This window comes from Danio rerio, chromosome 9 (genome assembly GCF_052040795.2).
Source record: "Danio rerio strain M-AB ecotype USA chromosome 9, GRCz13ab, whole genome shotgun sequence".
NCBI classification, from domain to species: Eukaryota; Metazoa; Chordata; class Actinopteri; order Cypriniformes; family Danionidae; genus Danio; species Danio rerio.
Window position 1 is genome coordinate 30,044,478 of NC_141029.1, and position 24,714 is coordinate 30,069,191.

General features: G+C 34.1%; 1 protein-coding gene across 7 annotated transcripts in view; it reads left to right on the forward strand.

Annotated features, from left to right (window-relative positions):
• plekhm3 (pleckstrin homology domain containing M3) overlaps nt 1-24,714 on the forward strand; it is a 63,765-nt gene that overhangs the window by 33,593 nt on the left and 5,458 nt on the right. For all 7 annotated transcript variants that reach the window (XR_015499495.1, XR_015499497.1, XR_015499496.1 and 4 more), the window contains 2 exons: nt 8,042-8,105; nt 18,082-18,239. Coding sequence is in view for 1 of the 7 variants with exons in the window: in XM_087267960.1 (XP_087124086.1) it covers nt 8,042-8,105; nt 18,082-18,239 (222 nt within the window). In the remaining 6 variants the exon portion in view is untranslated. The remainder of the gene's footprint in view (nt 1-8,041; nt 8,106-18,081; nt 18,240-24,714) is intronic.

A 24,714-nucleotide genomic window follows, 5' to 3' on the forward strand; every position in this document is an offset into this window, starting at 1 on the left:
ATTGGCTTTACTTTAGCACAGCTACTGGAGCCACAGTGTGAAACATACAACAAAACACCCAGCATGATCCGTTCTTAAATTAATGACTATTATATAGAAAGCCAGATATTTTAGTGATTCATAAACATAAAATATAAAGAAAATAGTGTGATTCTGTTGACGCCAATAGCCTCATGGCTAGTGAGTCGACAGAAAGCACTATGGTGCTCAATGTAACTCAAATTAGATTCTCAGTTCAATGTTTTTGTCCAGTACATTCCCTCGCAGTCTGCTTCCCATGCTTTCCTGTCACTGTTAATTTCATTGATGAAAAATGTTGGTCATAATTTACACAACAAACAAGTGTTAAATATTTACCGTTAATGCCTTGAAACTGTTTAACATACTGGTTAAAAAGTTAGTAGTTTCCCACATTACAATAAAGGGTTTGCTAAATAATTAACTAACAAACTAATATAGCTTACAAAATCTTGCATTTTCAGATGGCTACTATTCCTACATGCATATTGATTACTGACACATAATTTCACATTACTTATGATATAAATAAACATATCTAATTTTTAGTCTTCAATAGAAAAGTTATACTCTATATTTAAATGAGACTGTTTTATTTAATTTTAATTTAGAATATTTTGTATAAATAAATGTATACAATATTGTAATTAAGTGAAGTTTAACAAACTAATTTTGAGAGGAGCATGTGGTATGATTAATTACAGCTGGTCCTTATCGCTAATCATTAGCTAGCCTATCGGGTCATTTCAAAATTACTATAAATATCTTGCCTAAACTTCATTCCCTATCTTCATTTTAGAAAACTCCCTCTCTATCCTTCCCTTCTCCCTCCTCTGTCGTCACGACTGCTCAGTGGCTGGCGCTGATGCCTCGCAGTGTGAGGACCAAAGGTTCAAGTTCTAATTGAGCCAGTCGGTAGTCTCTGCGTGTAGTTTGCATGTTCTCCCTGTGTTTGCGTCAGTTTTCCCCGGGTACTCGAGTTTTCTCCCACAGTGTAAAAACATGTACATAAGCGAATTGTAATAACAGTCACAAGCAACACATACATACTGAATTGATTCTTATAGAAGCACCTTATTAACCAAAGTATAGGTAAGAAGTGACATGGGGGGAAGGGGGGCTCTCAAGAAATGCCTGATCTTGTATCCCTCCTAATGCTTATTAACCAGGCGGTAACCCTGGGTCCATCTATCTCTAAGCTCAGGGTTCTCTACCGGCACAGCATGCCAAACCTGCTTATATAGTTGAGTATTATCTAAGTGTGAATGCTTGAAATTACACTTAAATAAAACCAAATATATTTTAGTCAACTAAATCTAGAGTAGATTAATTTGACAAAAATCTTATCAAATTTAGTTAACTAGAAATAGATTAAAACTTAAATGATTCAGAAGACTAGTATTTGACTTGAACAAAAGTTGAAACTATAGACTAAAACTAAATCAAAATTTTCTGTTTAAATTAACACTGGTCTATACTCTTCACTGTCCCGTCCCATTGAAACGTGAAAAACTTTTAAATTAGTAAATTTGACATAAAAATTTACATTCAGTCATTTGGCAGACGCTTTTATCCAAAGTGACTTACAGTTGAGGAGACATTCTTACAAATCAACATGAAGAGGCAGTACACTCGGAAGTCCTAATTATACGAAGGAACTAAAATTATAACACCCCCTTTTCAAAATGAATATTTTTATTTATTTTTCAGTGAATATAGGCAATATATTTTGATGCATTTTTTATTGAACAGTTATGTACTGTACATTAAAATAAGAGTTTGGTCACCCAACATCTGTAGGAATAGAAAGAAAATGCATCTAAATTTAAACAAGTTATTGCAAAACTTAATATTTTTTAACAATATGTTTTGGACTGATCATACATTTTTTGCTTTAAATTAGTTGCAGAATTGGCTTTGGTATACTGATTAATCAAATGCATGTACAGAAGTGTATTATTGTAAAGCATTGTATAGAACATATAAATTTTAAACCGAGATCTGTGAGTGTGCTTATACATAGAGCTCAGCATAAATGAGCAATATCACATGAGTAGCAGAGCGATATGTCTATGACCAGCCATATATTGTGCTTAGTGCCCCAGCAGTGCTGATATACAGCCATATCGCACTGCTACTCATGTTATATTGCCTTGTTATATTGTCATATACCTTTTGTACAAGGAACTACTTACTTCCAGCTTTTACATTTGCAGCTGGTCAGAACAGCAGAAACTATTGCTACTTCACAATCGTCACTTTAGAACTAGTATTTAAATGATTCTCAAGTGTAATGTCTCAAATGATGACAAAACAGGTGATTTTACTCACATTTTAAGATGTTTAAAAAGTTATTTTGGTCCTAATCAAACTTTATTTATTTGTTACATAGAATAAATTTAGATTGAAATCATGCACCCCCACACCATAACGCCCTAACCCTTTGATTAATCACATTCCCTAAAATTCCTCTGCCATAAAAGAGCCCCTATCCACAGGCAGATGAGAGAATAGAGCAACATCCACAAAAAGTCTCTTGCTTGTGTACATGCCAGCCTCTGATTGTGGTGACTGCATTTGGCATTCTTTTCTTTGACAACAAGGCTGATATCTCCTGGTTACCACCACTGCAAACACTCATTTGTATTTACTCTTAGAAAGGACAAAAGATTTAGACATGGAGCTCTGCCAAAAGCAGAGATGTATTTAGGCTTGAGAAGGTAGAAAGCGGGAAGATAGACTATCCCCATGACCAGAGCAAATGAACACCCTTAGAGACACAGGTTTCTTTTCACACTCCGTCCTGACTTGAACAAGCTTGACAAAGGCAGACAAATCAGTGTAACAACACATCCGCCGGGATTAAGTTAGGATTTCATCTTGTCATACTGAAGATAGCGCATTAGCCCGTGGAATCCTGTCAATGCAATATCTTTTCTTTGTCAGCCTTCCTAAGATGTTCAGTAATACCTCACTTGTTATATCAGATTTGCGGGTATGTAAAGCTTTGAGCTCTGTGGTTTCCAGACTCTTTATTAGGAGCTCATGCTTTTCTGGCTGCAAACCTGTCAGGAGCAATCTGTAAACACTTGAGTGGAAAATTCTTTGTTCAATTTTTTTTCTTCTTCGTCTTTATTATTAAAATGTAGAAAAAAAATGAATTTAAAAAAATGATTTAGGATTATGAATGTGAAGAAGTGTTTGAAAAAAAAAAAGATATTCATTATATTAAAGCTGCCAAATTGTAAGAATTTCAGCAAAAATGCAACAACAGCCAGCAGTGTTGACTTTCTTGACTTTATTTAACGGTGGTCATGTTCATTACATACAGCATAAATTTTGTTCGTTAGTTCACATTTTAGTGCTTAATCTTGTTCTGTGTACGTACATTTTATCATTTTACATTCAACAAAATTAAGTCATAAAAAAATGACTTACTAACTGTCTAAATTAGGGCTGCACAATATATCGTTTCAACATTAATATTGCAATGTGATTATTCACAATAGTCACATTGCTGAATATGCGATGCTGAGTCTAGATTATAATTGATCATTTGCATGTGTTTTTTGAGGCATGAGGATTTTAAAAGCACATGAAATTGTACCATTTGTAACTTCAAAAAATGAAGAACGATAAATGTTATTGAATTGTTTATACAACGAAGACAGTGCAGTGTTATTTTACATTTAATTATTCAATTACTGTATATACCAGAATACTGTTAGACTCCTTGAAAAAAAATGCTGTTTATTTAGTTTATCTTTTTTGTTTAATTTATTCATCTTGTAGGTTGTTTATTATATTTATTGCAAATGCAATTCTCCACAGAATCATAATCATCCCAATCAATCAAAAATTATTAATTCTTTCCAAATACTTATTCAAGTGTGTGTGTATATATATATATATATATATATATATATATATATATATATATATATATATATATATATATATATATATATATATATATATATATATATATATATATATATGTATATGTATATATATATATATATATATATATATATATATATATATATATATGAATATCTCAGAATAAAAAAAAAAGTTTGATTTTTTCCGATATTGTGCAGTCCTAGTTTAAATGTGTCTCTTATGGAATACGTGACTCTCTGCTGTGTGTTTATGTATGTTTTGCAAAACCCCTTTTCACCCAAAAATATTTTATTGGAGTGTCCTGGTTTTAACAGCAGTAAAATGCTTTAAAAAGCAATATAGACTCTGGCATGGCAATAAAAAATAAAATAAACAACTACAACCCTCTGCTGTGTGATAAATTGCAGAGATTATGTTAAGTTTTTACTATAAAACAGCCAATGGGACAGAACCATAAGAAGAGTGTTTTCTATGAAACAAATACAGCATATTTCTAAATATGACAGGCTGCACCTGACTATATTATTAACTTCAGAACTGAATTGATTAACACATGCTTAATTAATAATAGGTGGACATGCCAACACTTAAAGTGCAAGCTCTGTAAAGCATCTTTCTAAACATTCACTATATACAGTGACCCTGTAGATGGTGGTTTAGTTAATTATATAGTCAAATTGAAGCTATATAAGTTTTTGTTTGCTATAATATCACTCATGTCAAAAATAGTGTATATCAAACAATGAAAGGCTATAGAGTTGTGTTCTGTACACACACAAAACAGTTCAGGATTTGGGCCACAATTTTCACTATGTTTATATCTGATTTACTAAATGAAGCTGGTTTTTAAGAGCCATTTGTTGGGGAATTCTGCTTTAGCCATCCTATATAATTTTGATTCAGTAAAAATTATTGCAGAGAAAAAGTTCAAACTCCCAAAGTTGGTTGCAATATTAAAAAATGGGTCAAAGTTACTAACCATACCACTTGTTCAACATCCATATTCCTTATTCATCCTCATTATTTATTATTTTTGAATTTAAAGGACACAAATTCTTGGAATCATCTTAGCACTGTGCAATATTGTCAAAACAGAAAATGTACCCTCTCTTTTGGGTCTTAATGCATATATTTATTCAACATAAGACAGCACATTAACAAAGTGTCGTTTTAGATGTGTCGTACATCAAATGCAAAACAAAGCAGCTGTCATCAGCTCTATTTGTACTAATGACACATGCTGCAACTCTTGTCTATTGACCCTTAAGCCTTCCATAAACAAATGAAAAGAGATTTCATCCCCAGCTTAGTAAACATGCCACCCCCTGCCTCCATTCCTCAGTTTAGACTTAGATTAGCGCCATAATGATGGCTTGGCCTAATGAGGCCTGGGGGATGAACTCTGAATGGGGCTCTCTGGAGTACTGCCATGCTTCTCTGCAGCCAGCAATGAGATTACAGCAGTAAATGAGAAAAATTGAGCTCCATCACAAACCCTAAAGCTGAAGACTGAGGTCCTGTTTACACCTGTTATTAAGATGTGTTTTCCACAAGGTTACAGTACTAAACATGAGGGTAAAGGGGCTAAAACGTCCAATAGAAAGCACTTTCAGCCAGATTGCTCACATAGTATTGATGCTGAATGGTCAAATACATTTAAACAGGCAAATAGGACCATCTACTCTCTGCCAACTGACATAAACACTTATGGGATGTGTTTTGAGTAAGCAGAGAAAACAGTTGATTCAAACTTTACTATGTTATGCTATAACAGACAGATTACAATTAAATATCACCGTTTCCATTCACTTCCTTTATTGCACGCTCAAAAAAAGAGGAAAGACTAAATCCTATTTATATATGGCATTTCTATGAAATGGAGTTTGTGCATATCTAGGGCCATTTACACAACAACGTTTTAATGCAAAAATTGTCAACTTTGTATGCGCTTGGGCTGTTTCCTTACACAATCTTTTTTTTTTTTTTACAATCGCAAATTTGGTTTTTAAAATTTAATGTTTTTGGAAAATGTCAATATGAGAATCCATGACAATGATGATGTCATTTGCATGCATATGCATTTAGGGAGTGTAGATTAAAAGCAAACACAAACAAAAACACAAAAATAATGGAGCAAGTTCTAGTGTTGCTGCTCGAGTGTTTGCTACATTGTAAAAAATGCAGGGTTCCACACAATCGTTTTGCGTTGGGATAACATAAAATAATTAAATTAACTTACACTGTAAAAAGTGAAAACATAAACAAATTACTTTGACTAGTAACAATTCAATTAATTAAGTTTGACAAACTTAATTTGTGACAGAGTTCTTGGGCGCAACAAGTTATAGTAATTTATTTAGAACTGGAACAGTGCGTACAGTACAGTACAAATAATTTTCTTCCCATGCTAATATAATATTAATACTTTTATTACAGTATACATACTTTTCTTCCCATGCTAATATAATAATAATTCTTTTAGTACAATATAATTAATTTCCTTCCCTTGTTAATATAATAATAATATAATAATTTTTATGTTGTTAATAGCAAACAATGCTTGTACTTGCCATAAATAAATTACTAAAAGTTGTTACACCTAAGAAAACTAACTTAATTTATTACTGAAAACTAAAATTTTGTCAAACTTAATTCATTTAATTGAAACAAGTCAGAATAATTTGTTTATTCACTTTTTACAGGTTACAAATGTAAGTGGATTCTACATAAACCAATGACGTTGCTGCAATTAAAACTCAATAATTGTGCTGTTTTAGCTTATTTTGAATAAGTAGTTTGAACAAACAGCAAATATCATTTTTAAGTGTAACTCTTCATCATCAAAGTGTGTATTTACTTCAGTTCACATTAAAGCCAACAATGAAAACGCATCGTGATGTATATAATACTGCATTTTTCATCATTTTCACATATATCTAAACAGATCATTTTGAAAACATTTTGTAAATGTGAAACTTTTTTCTAACGCAAGGTAAAACTGAACACTTTAACATTTCAGTGGAAACATGGCTTCAGGTGATGTCCAGAGAGTCTAGATGTATGCATGGTCTGCATGCATCACTACTATTTTAAATCACGTGTGTAATATAATAGCTACATTTACTTCTAAATGCCTCATTATAGCTCAGTACTACCCAGTGTGCTTTCCACCCATGTCATCATGCCATAAATTCCCTCTCTCCTGTCTCTTGGCTGTGTTTGTGGCTTGCAAGGTTGTCTTTAATTCTCAACATCTGTCTGACGGGCTGCTAATGACGGACCCAAGCCACCGAGGAAGTGGAGTGAAGGAGCTATTAGTGGGCAGAAGTAAAGATGCACTGGCTTCCAGTGCCAAACTACCTAATCGATCCAATTTTCCAGAGTTTTGTGGTAAAAATAGGGAAAAAATAGAGTCCTGTTCAAGTAGTAAGAAACAGTGTGGCTGCACTGACAACATTGAATCAGAATGAATGTTTTATGCAATTTAAATGAAGATTTTTTTTAATTAGAGTATGTTTGTTTTTGTTCTGTTTCATTGACTGTGGATATTATGCTCTTAATCTTCATGTGGTTAAAGATGAAATCAATAACTTTGGATATCTCAAAGTTTTTTTTTTTCGTTTTCTTTTCTCAACCACTCGTCCTCTCGTTCTCTCCACCTCAAAGTATGCCTGTTGCTTTTTCCCGTCCTCTCTTTTCTGGATAATTCTCGGGGCCCTTGAGTTAGTAATGTGAGCAGGCGTGGGTGAATGAGAGAGGGAAAGAGCGAGTGTAGGCTCAAGGGAGGAGAGAGGTGAAGAGGGCCATAATAGCCAGCCAGATGGAGAGAGAGAGAGACAGAGCCGCCCCACTTCACCCATAATAAGGGGTAGTGCTTTTAAATGCCTATTTTACAGCCTTTTTCCAATTCAATTGAATTAACCCCTATTTCCAAGCAATTTGGACCCATGTTGTCATGGATACAGAGAAGAGATGGCGGGATGCATGCATTCCCCCTGAAATAGATTTGTATGTATGTGTGTAAGCTAATGCAGCTCTTTTTCTACAGACATGTGGAAGCTCGGTTATGACTTGCAGTGTATTGATGTTCATGCTGATGTTGTTTTGGTTGTTTTCGCAGGATCTTCCCCAGAGAATACCTGTTGCAGCATGTGCATCTTTACTCATTGGCAGATTTGCAGCAAGTAAGTTTATTACTCTCTTGTCTGAAACGGATCTATTTTTTTAATGCACCTATACAGTATCCCGACACAACATCATTTTTGTGCTTGTTGTATGAGGTAATCAATGGAATTATAATGATAGGAGCAAGAAAGACATTCCAGAATTAAATGTTCCAGTTCATGTTCTTTGTCAACATATAACGGTTGCTTCAAAGAATAAAACAGACTCTTTAATTTGTCATACTCACAGATATTTGTCAGTAACTGTAAGTGGGTCCAAATACAAAAAAATGCATTAAAAAAAAAAAAAAAAAAAAAAAAAAAAATATATATATATATATATATATATATATATATATATATATATATATATATATATATATATATATATTTATATATTTTATTATTATTATTATTATTTTTTTATTTTATTTTTTTTACAGTAGATAGTTTTCCCTTACAGAGAAACTATAAGCGTCTCATCTGCAAATACATAAAAATTCACATGGAACACATGCAAAGCTTAATGTGAAATCTGGCTTTGGAACATTTTCATGTGAAAATCAGCATACAATTTTAAAGTTTTTTTAGTTTGAAGTTTCAACTTACAGTTGAAGTCAGATTTATTAATTATTAAATTAATTTTATCTTTGCCATAATGACAGTAAATTATATTTTACTAGATATTTTTCAAGACACTTCTAGACAGCTTAAAGTGACATTTAAAAGCTTAACTAGGTTAACTAGGCAGGTTAGGGTAATTAGGCAAGTTATTGTATAACGATGGTTTGTTCTGTAGACTATTGAATAACATATAGCTTAAAGGGGCTAATATTTTTGACATTAAAATGGTTTTAAAAAATTAAACCATTAAAATTAACTGCTTTTCATTCATTCATTCATTTTCTTGTCGGCTTAGTCCCTTTATTAATCCGGGGTCGCCACAGCAGAATGAACTGCCAACTCGACTAGCAAGTTTTTTTACGCAGCGGATGCCCTTCCAGCCGCAACCCATCTCTGGGAAACATTCACACACACACTCATACACTACGGTCAATTCAGCCTACCCAGTTCACCTGTACCGCATGTCTTTGGACTGTGGGGGAAACCGTAGCACCCGGAGGAAACCCACGCGAAAGCAGGGAGAACATGCAAACTCCACACAGAAATGGCAACTGAGCCGAGGTTCAAACCAGCAACCCAGTGACCTTGCTGTGAGGCGACAGCACTATCTACTGCGCCACGGCCTCGCCCAAACTGTTTTTATTCTAGCCAAAATAAAACAAATAAGACTTTCTCCAGAAGTATGTATTTAAAGCTCTACATGGACTTGCCCCTGGCCTATATCTGAGCTTTTAAGTTTGTATTCTCCCCAAAGATCCCTTAGGTCTTCTGCTCAGCTCTTGCTTATTGTTCCTTAATCCTGCTTGAAAACAAAATGCGACAGAGCCTTCTCATTCTATGCTGTAAAACTTTGGAACACATTACCTTTGGAAATCAGAGCTTCATCTACTTTGTGTTTTTAAAAAATCTGTCAACTTGCGTCTTTTTAGCCTGTTGATGTAAATTAGTTTTTTTCTTTTTTCCTTTTTTTTTTTGGAGTTTAAATAAATTTTTGTTTTTTAAATTTTACTATAGCATATATTGTCACTTTGGTCAACATTCATGGTGTTTTAAGGTACTATAAAAAATAAAGTTGACCTTGACCTTGATAATGGTAAAATAATAATTTATCACTTGATCGTGACAAGTGATTGTACTTGTTTTTTTTTTTTTGTTTTTTTTTTAATGAGGGTCGATAGTTGAATTAATCAAGGATTAATTAAAGTGTGACATTAAACTTTACTTTCTCAAAAAATACAGGAATTAATAAGCAGCACAGCTGTTTTAATGTTCAAAAATAAGAACTATTTCTCTTGTTTACATTAACAACATAAAATCAGCATTCAAAGAACTTCTCAGTTATTATGTGACATTGAAGATCAGATTTTCTAGAAAATTCAACATGTACATGAAAATATTACATTTTAAAGTATTTTCAAACAGAAAGTAATTTTCACAAAATTACGTCACAATATCAGCCTTGGTGAGGCTTTTTTAAAGACATTTTGTCATTGATAAATATTTGAATGGTAGTGTATGCGTCCATTGTTTTATTTTCCTTCTGCTTAGTCCCTTTATTCATCAGGAGTTGCTTTAGTGAAATAAACCGCCAACTTATGCAGCATATGTTTTCCATAGTGGATGCCCTTTCAGCTGCAACCCAGCACTGGGAAACATCCATACACACTCATTCACACACATACACTACGACCAATTTAGTTTCATTCAATTGACCTATAGAGCATGTCTTTGTATTGTGGAGGAAATCGGAGCACCTGGAGGAAACCCTCGCAAAAAGAGGGAGAACATGCAAATTCCACACAGAAACGGCAACTGATCTAGCTGGAACTCGAACCAGCAACCTTTATGCTGTGAAGCAACAGTGCTAACCACTGAGCCACCCTGTCGCCCTAGTGTATGCGTTGATTTATCAGTTATGCAAAACAAAACAAAACAAACACGTGTTTTCAATTATTTTACAAAGTACTCATGAAATCTTGCTGGAAAATAAATGTCACCACGTTAGGCTTTAATGCAATGACAGGCCTGCATTTTTAAGAGTGGCTTAAGTGTTAACATCCATTTTGAGGTCACTGCATGTTACACATTCCTCTTGCTTCCATCTGATTCTGATAAATCACTTCATCACTTTCACACACACACAGACACACACCTATAGCATACATTATCACCCTAAAGAGTGTCTGTCCAGTGTCATTTGGCAGCGAGGGTTGAGAGGCTCTGAGAATAAGCTGTGTATTTCACACCGTTCTTTCTCAACCCTGACATTCCTGGAGTTCCTGTTATAGTATGTGCAACCTCAGCGTCATCATCACATTAACCTTGTGCTTAGTATTGTGAATTTATTATCATGGCTTATTTTGTGATGCTTTATCAAACTCTTATTGTGTGTTTTTTCTGCCATGGAATAAAAGTACAAATAAAAAAGGTAATTGTAATTATTTTAATTATTATATTCTTACCATAGGTTCACTTAAACACACCTTCTGTCAAATATACAATAAACTAAAGCATTTTCACAAACTGACATAAGTAAAGTCTGGTTTGATTTGTACAAACTAAATGATGATAGATATTTATTACTTTTGTAGACTTTATCTATTTAGTGCATTATTATTTTATTTTATTATTTTTAAAAGAACCAAAAATGTGTTTTATTTTACAATTTTTTGTGGCATCTTATTTAAGGATAATAGTAATATTAAAAAGTTCATTTACATTAAAGTTACATAAAAGAAAAGTTTTATTAATAAAATAATCAGTTTTGATGACAGATATGAATTAAATTATAAAAGACAGTCAAAAACAAAGGAAAACACAGGATTTTAAGATTAGATCAAATGAATCCATAAAATTAGTTTACATTGTTTTAAACTATTTTCATAATAACTATGTTTAATTTCAACTAAGGGTTTTACAAACTGTTTCCTCCCCATTAAAGTTAAATGAATATGATGAATAAGATGTGACAAAAACAAGTTAGAAATGTCTTCCTCTATAATTGTTATTAATTCAAAATGAAATGCTGTTTGCAAACTTTTAGACATGACTGTACACCATGGAAACTGGAAACAGTTCTCTCCTTATGCTGCTTTCTATTTGCTGTTCTTCATACCCCCCTCTGTCGAGGCTGAATTTTTGTCACTCTTCTGTTTCTTAGGAATGACCCCTGCCCTTATTTTTCTGTTGCTCTCAGAACATCTATTCTCCTGTCCCACATCCCTCTCCCTTCTGTCTCCTGGTGGGAGGCTGGAGTCCCTCTCCACCCTGTGTTCCCCCTACCCAACTGACTAATTACTGCCATTCAGGAGCAACAGGCAGAAAAACAAAGCGTGACAGTCCTGCCTCTGCCTCCATTCCTTTCTATTCTTCCCCAACATCCTATTGCTTGACACAGTTTTACATGTCAATGTTTTTGCTGCACATTAATTAAATTTTATATATATTATTATTATTATTATTATTACATAATATATAAGTATTATTATTACATTTTTGCAGCATTGAAAAATTTAACTGAAGTCTTTTTAGTCAAATAATCCAGACTTCCAGGAGTAATATTTCAGTTTATGGGGCTTTAAACCGAGTACAATATTTTCAGTCTGGTTGTCTACAAATACTTTTAAACGGTAGAATGTTGTTTGCTTTTTTTTTTGTCTTTAAATTCATCAACATTTTTTTATGTGGACCAGCGCAGTCCTTAATGCCTTACATGCTCTCTGTACTGTCAGTACTTTGTCCTACTTCTTGTGTACTTTTTTATCATAGCATTCACCTCAAGGTCTTTATGCTCTCTCCCCCCACTAGCCCAATTTTGAGGCATTTCCCATTCATGTCACATTACCTTCTCTTTCAGCTTCTTAATTGGCTTACCTTATTAAGGAGCCATTTTCTTTTAGTGTTGCTACTTAATGCCAGTTCTTTCGCAGCTCAGGAATGCTCGCCCTCCACGTCGAGGTCACTGAATGCTGAACTGTCTCCATGCAGCAAAACTCCAAACAAAACCAAATGCTCTTCCCATTTACCCATAACAATTAGCCCTTGGTTTTGGTCTTCTTTAAAAAAAGAGCCCATTGACTGTATTTGTTTGCGCAAGACTTGCTGATAAGCCAACTTTGTTGGGCCATTGCCTTTTGTTTTATATCTCCACTGGAAGAGTAGGAAAAGTTGCAACAATATGGGCGAGTGCTGTATAAACGCTAATTTTATCATCTGCATTACACCAAAGGCAACAGTGTTAGTCGTGCCAACAAAATGCTCTTAATTGAGTTCAAGTGGCAACGCTCAGGTTTTCAGAATGAACATATTGGAATTTTATGTTCTTCAGCTTTAAGTATACTCATAAAATCATTCATCTTCAATGGGATGCCTGCTTGGCGCTTGCTCGAATGCTTTCACATGGGCCAAATATGTGAAGAACTTCCATGTTGTTTCTCTTGTGCCCATCTCGCATAGTACCCTGGTTGAAACGCTTCCTTTTTTATTTCCTCACACACGCTGGTTGTAATCCTGTTTTGCGAGGGGCTGGCAGGGAGGGTGTTATCCAAACAGAGCTCACACTCTTTTTATCTGTCTAATCTGGGCCCTTTCTCTGCCGTTTAATGGAGCAAGCAAGGACATTAGGGCCAGGGCTGAGGAGGGGATGAAGAAGTAGGCGCTAAACTGTGGTTTTAGGGGATTAAGCAGCTGACGACAAAGCACATGCAAGACAGGAGCAAAAGGTGGGGGATTTAGGGGGAATTGATTTGGCAGACATCTCACATGCCCCCCGCAATAGCCACAGAGATGCTGTTTTTAGTGAGCTGTCCAGCTTTGATACATGTGTTGGCCACTTTTATGGCAGCTTTTTTCAGTTTAAGAGTTGTAGTAAAAGACTTTTAACATGGATTTCATTGTGCCGGGGGGGTATGCACATGACACCATTTTCAATCAAAATAAAATCCTGCAATGTTCCTTAATGTTTACACTCAGACATAGTGCACATTTTTAAAAACAATATTGTAATAATACTGTATTGTCGACATATTTAATATTTTCAGTCTGTTGGCATTGGCATGCATGTGTCCTTGAAGCCAAACAGGAAATAGTCTAACCAATCACAATTAGAACTAGCAGTGTTAGTGTATGCAAATTGAGTAAATGCATGACATTTCCAACAATGACACAGAATCTTAAAGCGTTTCAACATGTACACATACAGAAAGCTCATGTTAGCCTTAGCATATATATGTTGCTTTTTTCTATTTTTTTCCTCAACTTAAATGATATGTAGCTACATCTGATAAGTAGCAAGAAACTACATGTTGGCATAGGTTAGAGTTCATAGTGATGATGTGAATACATCAAGGCTCTTGGGAGACTGGACTGGGTAGGGTTGCAAAAGATGATTTGGAAAAGATAGCATTACATTTAAACTAAGTTCAGTTGTGCAACACAAAAATATTTCGTAATGTGTGAGTTAGTCACTTATTGTCCCTTAAGTCATACCTAGGCTACGTTTTAACTTACACACTGCTGGTGCAACCGGCAACTGCTGACTAGTTCCTATAACTATCCCAATGTTGTCTAGCCTGATTTTGAGATTATCCAAACATGATCTTTAGCTTCATTCGATGGGCATAAACTATTTTATTGACGTCCTTGTGTTTAATTACTCATTTTACACTTTGACATTTCACACTTCCATTAAGTTGTCAGTTACTCTCTTTAACAGCCCTTTAGCTCTTCAGAGTCCCGCTCCATCAAGCCTGGTTCACCCAAGCGTACTTGCTGTTTTGTTCACAGTCCCTGCTAAATTATTGAATTGCTTAATTACACCCACTGCCAGCATTGATCAAGGGGAGTATATATCATCTTTACCAAAGGACGGCAAGTGTGCTCACCCCACCACTTTGATTGGTGGCTTGCAGCGTTTTCTTAATGCCTTGCTTTATTACTCCTCCACAAGGGAAAAGGCAGGGTATTGCCTTCAGGGTTCTGTCAGCCCCGGTCAGAGAAAAACAAGGGTGTCTGAACTGAAAACTACTTGATGGATGGATGGTTAAAGGCTCTCCTGATACCTCTAACTGAGAAAGCCTGCCAACAACATCCCCTCGGTGTTCAATGGGCAGTGACTGCTTTATAGTAGCATGGGTCTTTTGGCCTTCAGTCCATTGAAAGTGGTGGATGGTGTATTTTTCCCTCTATGATTTTTTAATGACACGATGAAATGAAAATTCAGTGCATGTAATTGATAACCATGTTTGCATTTTCTTTTCTTTTTTTACCTTAATTAAGCACCTTCAAATGTAAAACACAAGTTAACATTAAAGGCAATTAAGGTTATTATTTTGTTCCTCATATTATATTATAAGTCATCTTACAATATTACACACTAGATCATAAATCCAAATCTGCATTGTGTTTGAGTTTTGATCCACGCTAAAGCAATCTGTCTTAGATTGCCTGAATAAGGTATTCCTGGACAGCTTGACAATGCATTTTAGAGTGGATCTCTTGTGAAAAGAAAGCAATCCATCCCAACAGACCAAGCTTGAGAATAATTTATGACTTATTACATATGTTCCATGAATAGCAGCGGTGTTTGTTTTGCTAATGCCTCTTAGAATTGTTCATGGTTTAACCTGGAGCAAAAAAAAAAAAAAGACTATAGAATTTGTACAACCCCAATAAACTTAAGCTCAAACAGTAGAGTGGTGCTCTAGTAATGGGTTGGATTTCCAGGAAAAGCAAAACACACATTTGTTGTAAATTATTTTGTTGATTAGATCACTTCATTGAAAATGTATTACATGCATCACTTATTTGAAAGTTCACTATTGTATAACTGCAGGTTAACTATGCCTGACTGCTGTACTGTCCACCATATACTCGACACCTTAACTCTTTCTGTCTTTTATTGTATTTTAATGTGTGCATTTATAAAGCTACTGAAATTGAATTGAATTTAATTAAAAAAGAAAGACTGCTAACTCTTGCATCTTGACTATATTGACTCTAAGTGGGCTAAAAGTGTCTGCTTGATGTAAATGTTTACTCTACACACCATGTTTCAAGTGACTGAACACATCTTCCAAAAACTTTGCCATGGCCACCATATCTAGATTCTCTGTTCCCACACAAACCTTCCCCTTTTCAACCTCTTCTCCCCACTCACGCTGCGTATGTGTGTGTGCGCGTGCGCGTCTTTCGTGGGAGACCGCGGTGGTCCTTCTTTTATTCTTTCTTTTTCCCCCCAAGCCTTTCCCGTCCCACCCTCCCAAGCTCTCCTCTCTGCTCCACTGTCCCCTCTTCTCCTCCTCCATTCTTTGGCTGGCTCCTTGTGGAAGGGCTGAAGAATGCTGGCAGGCCCTTTAATTGGTGTGCTGCAGTGCTGCCAGGTGTAGCCACTTGTCTCTGCCCCCTTGGTGAATATGCACTGGAGGTCTAGGCCCCTTCCCCTGTTTCATTCAGCTACCCACAATACGGCTTCTTCAGCATCCCACTTTCAAAGACCGGGCCGATTTTTAACTACTCTGGCCGATAAATGGCATTCACATATTATTTTTTGCAAACAGTCTCCCAAAAGGAATTACCCCACCCTCAATCCATAGCCAACCCCCCCACTCTCATTAGTTTTCATGCGAATTCCTGATGTGATGTCTTTTTTTTTTTCGTACTTTTCACTCATTGCAGCTTGTCCATGAGTGTTTGTCCAGACGCTAAACATCTCAGATAACCACTAACTGTTAACATAAGGATAACTGTCTTTTCATAATGGAGTTTATTTATTTTTTTTATTCAAGCATAAGTTTTTTTGAACCTGCTCAACTCTTATAGCTGTTGAACACATTTAGTAAAGCCTTTTTGACAGCTGAATTGTTTGGATCGTGGTTTACACTTTCACTATTCCCCTGGTTCCACCTCCATTCGCTTTTTTCCTCATGGTGAATTATTATAAGTAGACCAGCAAAGATTTTTCCAGAATGCTCAGCAGAATCCAAATATAATTGTTGACAATGTTTAACAAATCCTATTTTGCTCTGCTTTTTAGTTCATTTGCATCACATTTCTGCTACAAATAGAATTATCACCATCTTTAAAGGGAAAGTTCATCCAAAAATGCACAATTACTTATTATTTACTCACATTTGCATATCTTCAACCATTTGTAAGTTTTGTAAGTTTCTTTATTTTGTTAAAGACTAATGAAGACACCTTGAAGAAAGGTGAAAACCTGTAAACACTCACTTCTATAGTAGGAAAAACAACAATTGTGGAAGACAGTGGCTGCAGGTTTCCAACTTTTTGTGTAGACACAAAGAAAGCAAGTCAAACTGGTTTGTAACAAGCTAAGAGTGAGTAAATTATGACAATTTTCAGTTTTGAATGAACTATGTTGCTACTGTAAATATAAAATCCGTTCTACAGAATTTTGACATTCAGTGTTGTACAAATGGACAGTTTTACTGATTTTCCCTCACTGAAGTGAGCACTTACTATGCACCAAGCCAGGTTACCAAACTTGTTCCTGAAGGGCCGGTGTCCTGCAGAGCTCCAACCCTAATCAAAGACACCTGAACAAGCTAATCAAGGTATTACAGGTATACTTGAAACCTACAGGCAGATTAAAGTTAAACTCTGCAGGGACACTGGTACTCCGGGACAAATATTTGTGACCCCTGCAATAAACTAAGCTCTAGCAATTTCAGCAGTGACTAATCTAAACATACCTGATTGGCCATAGTCTCAACAAAAGTATGTGTGATTGGATATTCTGTAAATCAATTCCCAAGTCCTGTTTGACCTGGGGATTTGGGTTAATCAAAAATGTTCTTCCAGTGTTTCTTTACAAAGGGACAAACTTGTAAGTTAGGAAAGATCTCTTCAAAATCAAAACATGGAAGCTAAAATTCAGATTTTGGTTACGGCATGTTGTAAGCGGTAGACCAATCACAACAGACTGCACCATCTGACCAATTAGTGCAGAATATGTTAATGGAAAGTATATCATGAGGAAATTTAAAATGTTTTTTGAACTTGGATGCATGACAACTTGTAAGAGACCTCCAAAGCAAAATTAGCAGCCTTTAAAATAACACAATGGGTTTATTTAAAGCTATTTTAAACAGTTAAAGTGATTTTAAAACTATTAATCTGCAATAGTAAACAAAGCTAACTAGATTTTTTAAATTGGTATTCGTATCAGTGTTTGCTGAAAAATATTGATCTTGTTTTTAGGAATTGTGTAGGTTATCATCCTTACTTCTAGCACAAATAACTGTGTAGTCAATATAATGTATACCTTAAATGTGAAATGTCTCTTGTTTTGTTCATATAGTCTTGGAACATGTACATCTAACCCCTATTTTTATTGTCGTTCTCTTTCCTGCAGGTCATTGATGGAAAGCTTGCTCCCTTTCTCTCGAAGGTAATCAAGTTTGCCAGCTCTCATGTGTACAGTTGTAGTCTGTGCCGAGAGAAGGGCTTTATCTGTGAGCTCTGCCACACTGGCCAGGTCATCTACCCCTTCCAGGAGAATGCCACCAAAAGGTAAGACTCGTAGACATTGGTTTACAAAGACATTTGAAGGTTAATTCTAAGTCGATGCATAAATTGGCCCCAAAAAATAAACAATTAAGTTGCAATTAGTAGTCTCAAAGTGAGATATACACCACTGGTCAGTTTGGAATCCGTTAAAAACAATGTTCTTTAAAAAAAAGCCTATTCTGCTCACCAAAGCTGCATTTTTTAATCAGAATTATTGTACAATTATGAAATATTATTACAATATAATATGTCTGTTTTAGTTATTAAATGTAGTTTTTAATGTAATTTATTTCTGAACTTTCAGCATCATACTCACTTCCGAAATTATTATAATCTGATCATCTACTGCAAAAAAAAGCCTTTATTATTTTTATTATTGTTGTGAAAATAAAAATGTATTTACTGTTGTGTATTAATGACACATTCAATTGTTCAATCACATTTCTATTGTAATCAAAAACAATACTGTTATTCTGAACTTTCTTTTTACCAATAAATCCTAAAAGGTTAAATGAGTAACTTTTTTCCTTTTTTTAAACAAAACTGTGAAGCAGGAAAAAAATGTCAACATTGATAACTAAAAGAACCTGTGTTAACGACTGAGTACCAATAATAACTGATCCTAATAGAACAGCAATTCATATATAATAATAATTTCTGATGCATCATGTGACACTCAAGATTGGAGTAATTATGCAAAAAATTTTTTATTTAAATTACTGGAATAAATACAATTTTAAACTAAATACAATACGAAAACAGTCATTTTGAATTGTAATACTATTTCACAATTATTTAATTAATATTTAATTATATATTTACAGTATTATTGATTAAATAAATGCTGTCTTTTTAACCTTAAGAACAAAAACTAATAATAAATGATATTATTAATAAATCTAAATCTAATTTAAAAAAAAAAAAACTTACTGATGCTAGCAGTGTACATTATGAAGAGAGTGAGTACAGGTGTAGTTGACACTAGTGCTGAGGATTGTTTAGCCTCTGTCTCATGTTAGTGACACCCAGAAGGCAGTGTATTAAGGAGTGATGGCAAGGTGATAATAAGCCACCCTGTATAAGGAACAGTTAATCCCCTTCAGCATCTCAGCTTTTTTCAGAATGTGTGTATTGTCCGCTTATGGCCTTCAGCTGATAAACTGGTCTCTTCATACCAGTAGTGTGACTAGAAGCTTTTCGGACTCTCCAGCGAAGTGGAGTGCAGTTCCCAGAACAGATGCTGCTGTTTAAACATAGCTCTTCTCACGGCAACACTGATAAAAACTCAGTCACTATTGGTTAGGGTTTCGACAGCTCAAGTGTTGACTTTTAAATTGAATTAGATGAGATAGTGAAGATATTATACCTTATTTCATATTAAAATGCTTTTGAATATTGAATTCTATTATGCTTTTATTTAACGATCAAAATAAGAAGCTCTGTATTTTTAAATACCTATAGGAAAAGACCAATGTAGAAGCAGTGTTGAAGCAAATGCTAAAAAGTTATTATACTGTTGAAGTCAGAATCATTATAATTGTTTATTTTTTTTCTCCAATTTCTGTTTAACAGATTTTTCCAGCACATTTGTAAACACAATATTTTTAATAACTCATTTCTAATAACTGATTTATTTTATCTTTGCAATGATGACAGTAAATAATATTTTTATAGATATTTTTGAAAATACTAGTGTTTAGCTAAAAGTGACATTTAAAGACTTAACTAGGTTAATTAGGTTAACTAGGCAGGTTAGGGTAATTAGGCAAGTTATTTAATGATGGTTTGTTCTGTAGACTATCGAGATATATATATATATATATATATATATATATATATATATATATATATATATATATATATATATATATATATATATATATATATATATATATATATATATATATATATATATATATTAAAGGGGCTAATAATTTTGACCCTAAAAAGGCTTTTAAAAAATTAAAACTGCTTTTATTCTAGCCGAGATAAAACAAATAAGACTTTCTCTAGAAGACAAAAAATATTACAGGACATACTGTGAAAATGTCCTTGCTCTGTTAAAAATCATTTGGGAAATATTAAAAAAATAATAATAATTAAAATGAAAGGGGGCTAATAATTCTGACTTCAACTGTATATTCTGTATGTCATAGATGAGAAAGCCCTTTTGTGTCAGAAAAAATTTACAAAAGGGTTTGATATACATAGAAAGCATATTATGTCAAAGTGTCTATATTAATGTTTTAAGTACTTATGGTTAAAAAAAAATGGGCAAAAAGGGGTGAAAAACATTCCATAAAGCTTAAACAAAATATTTTTGCAAAATGAAATTTAAATTAAATTTAAACTAATAAATGAAATTTGGTGATTTCAGAGTATAAAGATTTAAATGATAATAAATATTTTTAATAAATTTTGGAGCTGCACTTTAATAGACTAACTTACATTTTGATGCCTAATGAACCGCTGTTCATATTTAGTTGGATAATTAAATAGTAACAAACAATTAAGCATTCCAAAATTGTGTTATATTTACAAAAAAATGCATGTTTACAGTACATATATTTTAAGTATTACATATTAATTTTAAAATATCTGATTTATATAAATCGAAAGAAAAGTCTATATATCAGAAAAACTAGTGTATAGTATAAATGTATTGCATCCAAAATAAGTTTGTTTTGACATAATATGTGTGTGTACAATGTGTATTTATTGTGTTTATATAAATACACGCATACATTTAAGAAAATGTAGATTAGATGTAGATTAGACATGCAATATGTAATAATATACATGTATATAATATAAATTATATATAAATTTAAATATCTATGCCACAACATAGTTTTGTATAGTTTTGTTTCTAACACATTTACATTTTATATACATATAATTACACATGCATATATTATGTCAATACAAACTTTTATTTTGGATGCTGTTAATTTTTGCCCTGCACTGAAAAAAAAATTACATTTAGATTTTTTTCCCTCTTTACTTAAATATGACAAAATTCATCAAGAAATAAATCATTTTTATTGAAATTGTTTCATATCCCATCTATGAGCACCTGTTTGATTCACTGATAGACCCAGTTGCATCTGTTTGGGCAGTTTGAGTGTGTCTGTTAGTACAGCTGGATCCAGGTGTTGCACTAACTGATTTCCTGTGTGATCTGTTTAGTTTTTCTCGAATGTTTTGGGTGTGTTTGTGTGCACTTCATGTTGTATCTGTAACAGTACATGCTCAATAGGGCACTAGTATGCAGTCATAAGAGCAGAAGGTGTCTCCACACCCCACTGTAAATCCATAAACTCCACCACACCTCTCCAATGAGCAACAGCCTCAGCCCTACAGCCCTTTCAGATCCTTACTGTTGGAAAGAATTATTTATTTATAGAGGCCAATTTAAAATAGACATCCAGTCAGCTAGTATTATCTTGTTAGCATGCGTTCGGGTTTTATTCATGTTGGACGTGCTTCAAACTGTGATACTGTACATTGGTGGTCTATTCCTCTATATGGAAGAAATTACATTAGGAGAATTTAGTTTGTAAATGCTAGTCAAAATAAGGTTGTTGCAATGTTTAATGTGAAGTGTGGAGTGTTTTTTGAATGGACCACCAGTAGTACTTCTGGTTAGTATGGCACAGCCTTTTGGCCAACTGTCATCTTGGTTTAACTGTTGGCTTGGCAGCTCAATAACTTCAACCACTGAGCTACTGCCGCCCATGATGGTTCACAGAAAGAAGTTGTTTTCCTTTAGAGGAAGCCCATGCGCTCTTTATTGTTCTGGGATTTTTATATAGACTGAGAGGAACATTTTTAGCATGCATATAAGTAGACACATAATTGGACATGCATGTGTATGTAAACATGCATACAACAAATGTTCTGGGTCAGTAAAAAAAAAAAAAAAAAAAACACTTATGTTCAGGAAGATCAATAGAGTGATAATAAAGACAATGTGTTGAATACATTTTCTAGATGTTTATCATTTAAAGGGCACATATTTTTCCCATTTTACAAGATGTAAGCCAAGCCTTTGGTGTTTCAAGAATGTGTCTGTAAAGTTTAGCTTAAAATACCAATCAGATATTATATTATAGCCTCCAGAATCTACCCGTTTTGCTACAGAGTAGCTGTTTTTGTAGCCTGTGGCATTAAATGCAAATGAGCTGCTTCTCCCTGCCCACAATTCCCACGTGTGCCTGCTTCTCATCATGCGTTACGTCAGATAAACAGCAGTCAGTGATAGACACAGACACAGAGACAAGTTTAAATACAGTTCAGTGGTCAAAAATACCAAGTGAGTTTATTTCATGTATATGTGGTGGAGTTTATTCAAGCCTTTCTGAAATGATGAGTCTCACACAAATGCTATTTGCAGTATAAACACACTCATATATGCTTGTTTACTGACCACATGCATCCTTGGTGATTATAGCGGTTAAGGATTAGCGATTTTAGTGTCTATTACATTATGACATGCTCTTTTTTTTTTAAATGTTTTAAATTTATAAAACTTTAAAAATCTTAGAGTTGTAACAGATTTTTTAATCCCAGTTTATTTGCAAAAAACAGTTCTGTGGACATGTGTATACATGTAAATACGGAGACATGGCACCTGTCAATCAATTTGGTATGCGGGGAAAACCGCACTCCCATGTCACGTTGCGGTTGGCCTCAAAATTACTGGGATTTAGATTCTATTTTAACCTTGGAAAGTTTGATTTTCTGGTTAATATTAAGCAATTTGTGTTTTTACTTTTATTGTAGTGACCCAAACCGACATATTTGGATGATTTCTGAAGGATTATGTGACAATGATGAAACCATGCTGAATATTCAGCTTGGTCATCACATGAATAAACCACATTTTAAATTGTTATTTTAAATTCCAAAAATGTAAACAAATATTAAATAAAAGTAAATTAATATGTAAAAATGTAAAAAAATGCTATTTTAATTTTATTTAGAATATAAATATATGTATATATATATTAAATTCATTTATTCATTAATTTTCCTTCGGCTCAGTCCCTTTATTCATCAGGGGTCGCCACAGCGGAACGAACCACCAACTTTCTGCTGGATAAGTCAAATAACAATAAAAGTGATTTGACTTATCCAGCATATGTTTTATGCAGTGGTTGGCCTTCCAGCCGCAACCCATTACTGGAAAACACCCATACATGAGTTCTCACACCAATTTAGCTTATTCAATTCATCTTTACCACATGTCTTTGGACTTGTCGGGGAAACCGGAGCACCCGAAGGAAACCCACGTAAAAACAGGGAGAACTGACACAGCAGGGGCTTTAACCAACGACCTTCTTGCTGTGAGGCGACAGTTCCACCCACTGCGCCATATATTATATTGTATAAATATAATATAATAATTTATGTCTTGGTCGACTTTGTTTTTAAAGCAGCGTTGCTCAAACTTTTTTATGAAAGGTCAAAAACCAAACTTGATTGAGGCTAGTGGGCCTAAGGTAAATATAGTTGCCATGGGTAAATTCCTTATTTATTTAATAATATTTTAAAAAATACTAGAAAATATTGCTTTATATTAACTAATTCAGTATGTGTTTTTACAGTTCATAATGGACGTATTACTTTAAAAACAATCTCATTTATAACAGAATAGAGTTAGACTAGTTTTTGCCTTGATTTGCTCACTGATGTCTTCTTCATAGCCCTCTATCCATCGAGTGACAGGATTTACATTTTAAAAAATCAGATTCATTTACATTTCATTTCAGTTTGCTTTTTTGTAGCTCTGCAATAAAACAAACAAACAAACAAACAAACAAAAAAGGTAACTCTAAATTAATTGACGATCTCTGTTAAAGCCATTTTCCCCAACTCTCTCGAACCATTCTCACTTCTCCTCTCAGATGGGATGGTGGGCCAAATTGAAGGTTACAATGGGCCAGCTTTGGCCCGCAGGCCCTACTTTGGGCAACTCTTCTTTAAAAGGAAAGTTCACTAAAAAACAAGTATTTGCTTTCTTTTAAACACAAAAGAAGATATTTTCAAACATGTTCCTGTAACAGTTGGCTTCCATATCTGTTTTCCCAACGCAATCTCATGGCAATTTGTAACTTTATGATTTAGTGGCTAATTCGTATGAATTTATACGATCTAATTCGTACAATTTAGTACGATTTGCTCATCATCCAACTATGGTTGGGTTTAGGGGTAAAGTTGGGTGCCACACCTCCATTTTTAAATCTGACATTTTCATACCACTGAACCCATACGAATTAGCCACTAAACTGACAAAACGTAAAATACTTATGTTTTCTTGTGAGATCAGGCTGGTTTTTCCTACTATGGAGGTCAGTGGATTTCACCTTTCTTCAAAAAATCTTCTTTTGTTTTCAATAGAAGAAAGAAACTCCGTTCTTGAGTTAGTTTTTGTTTTGGGGTGAACTATTCCTTTAGGCGAAACATTCTGCAGTCT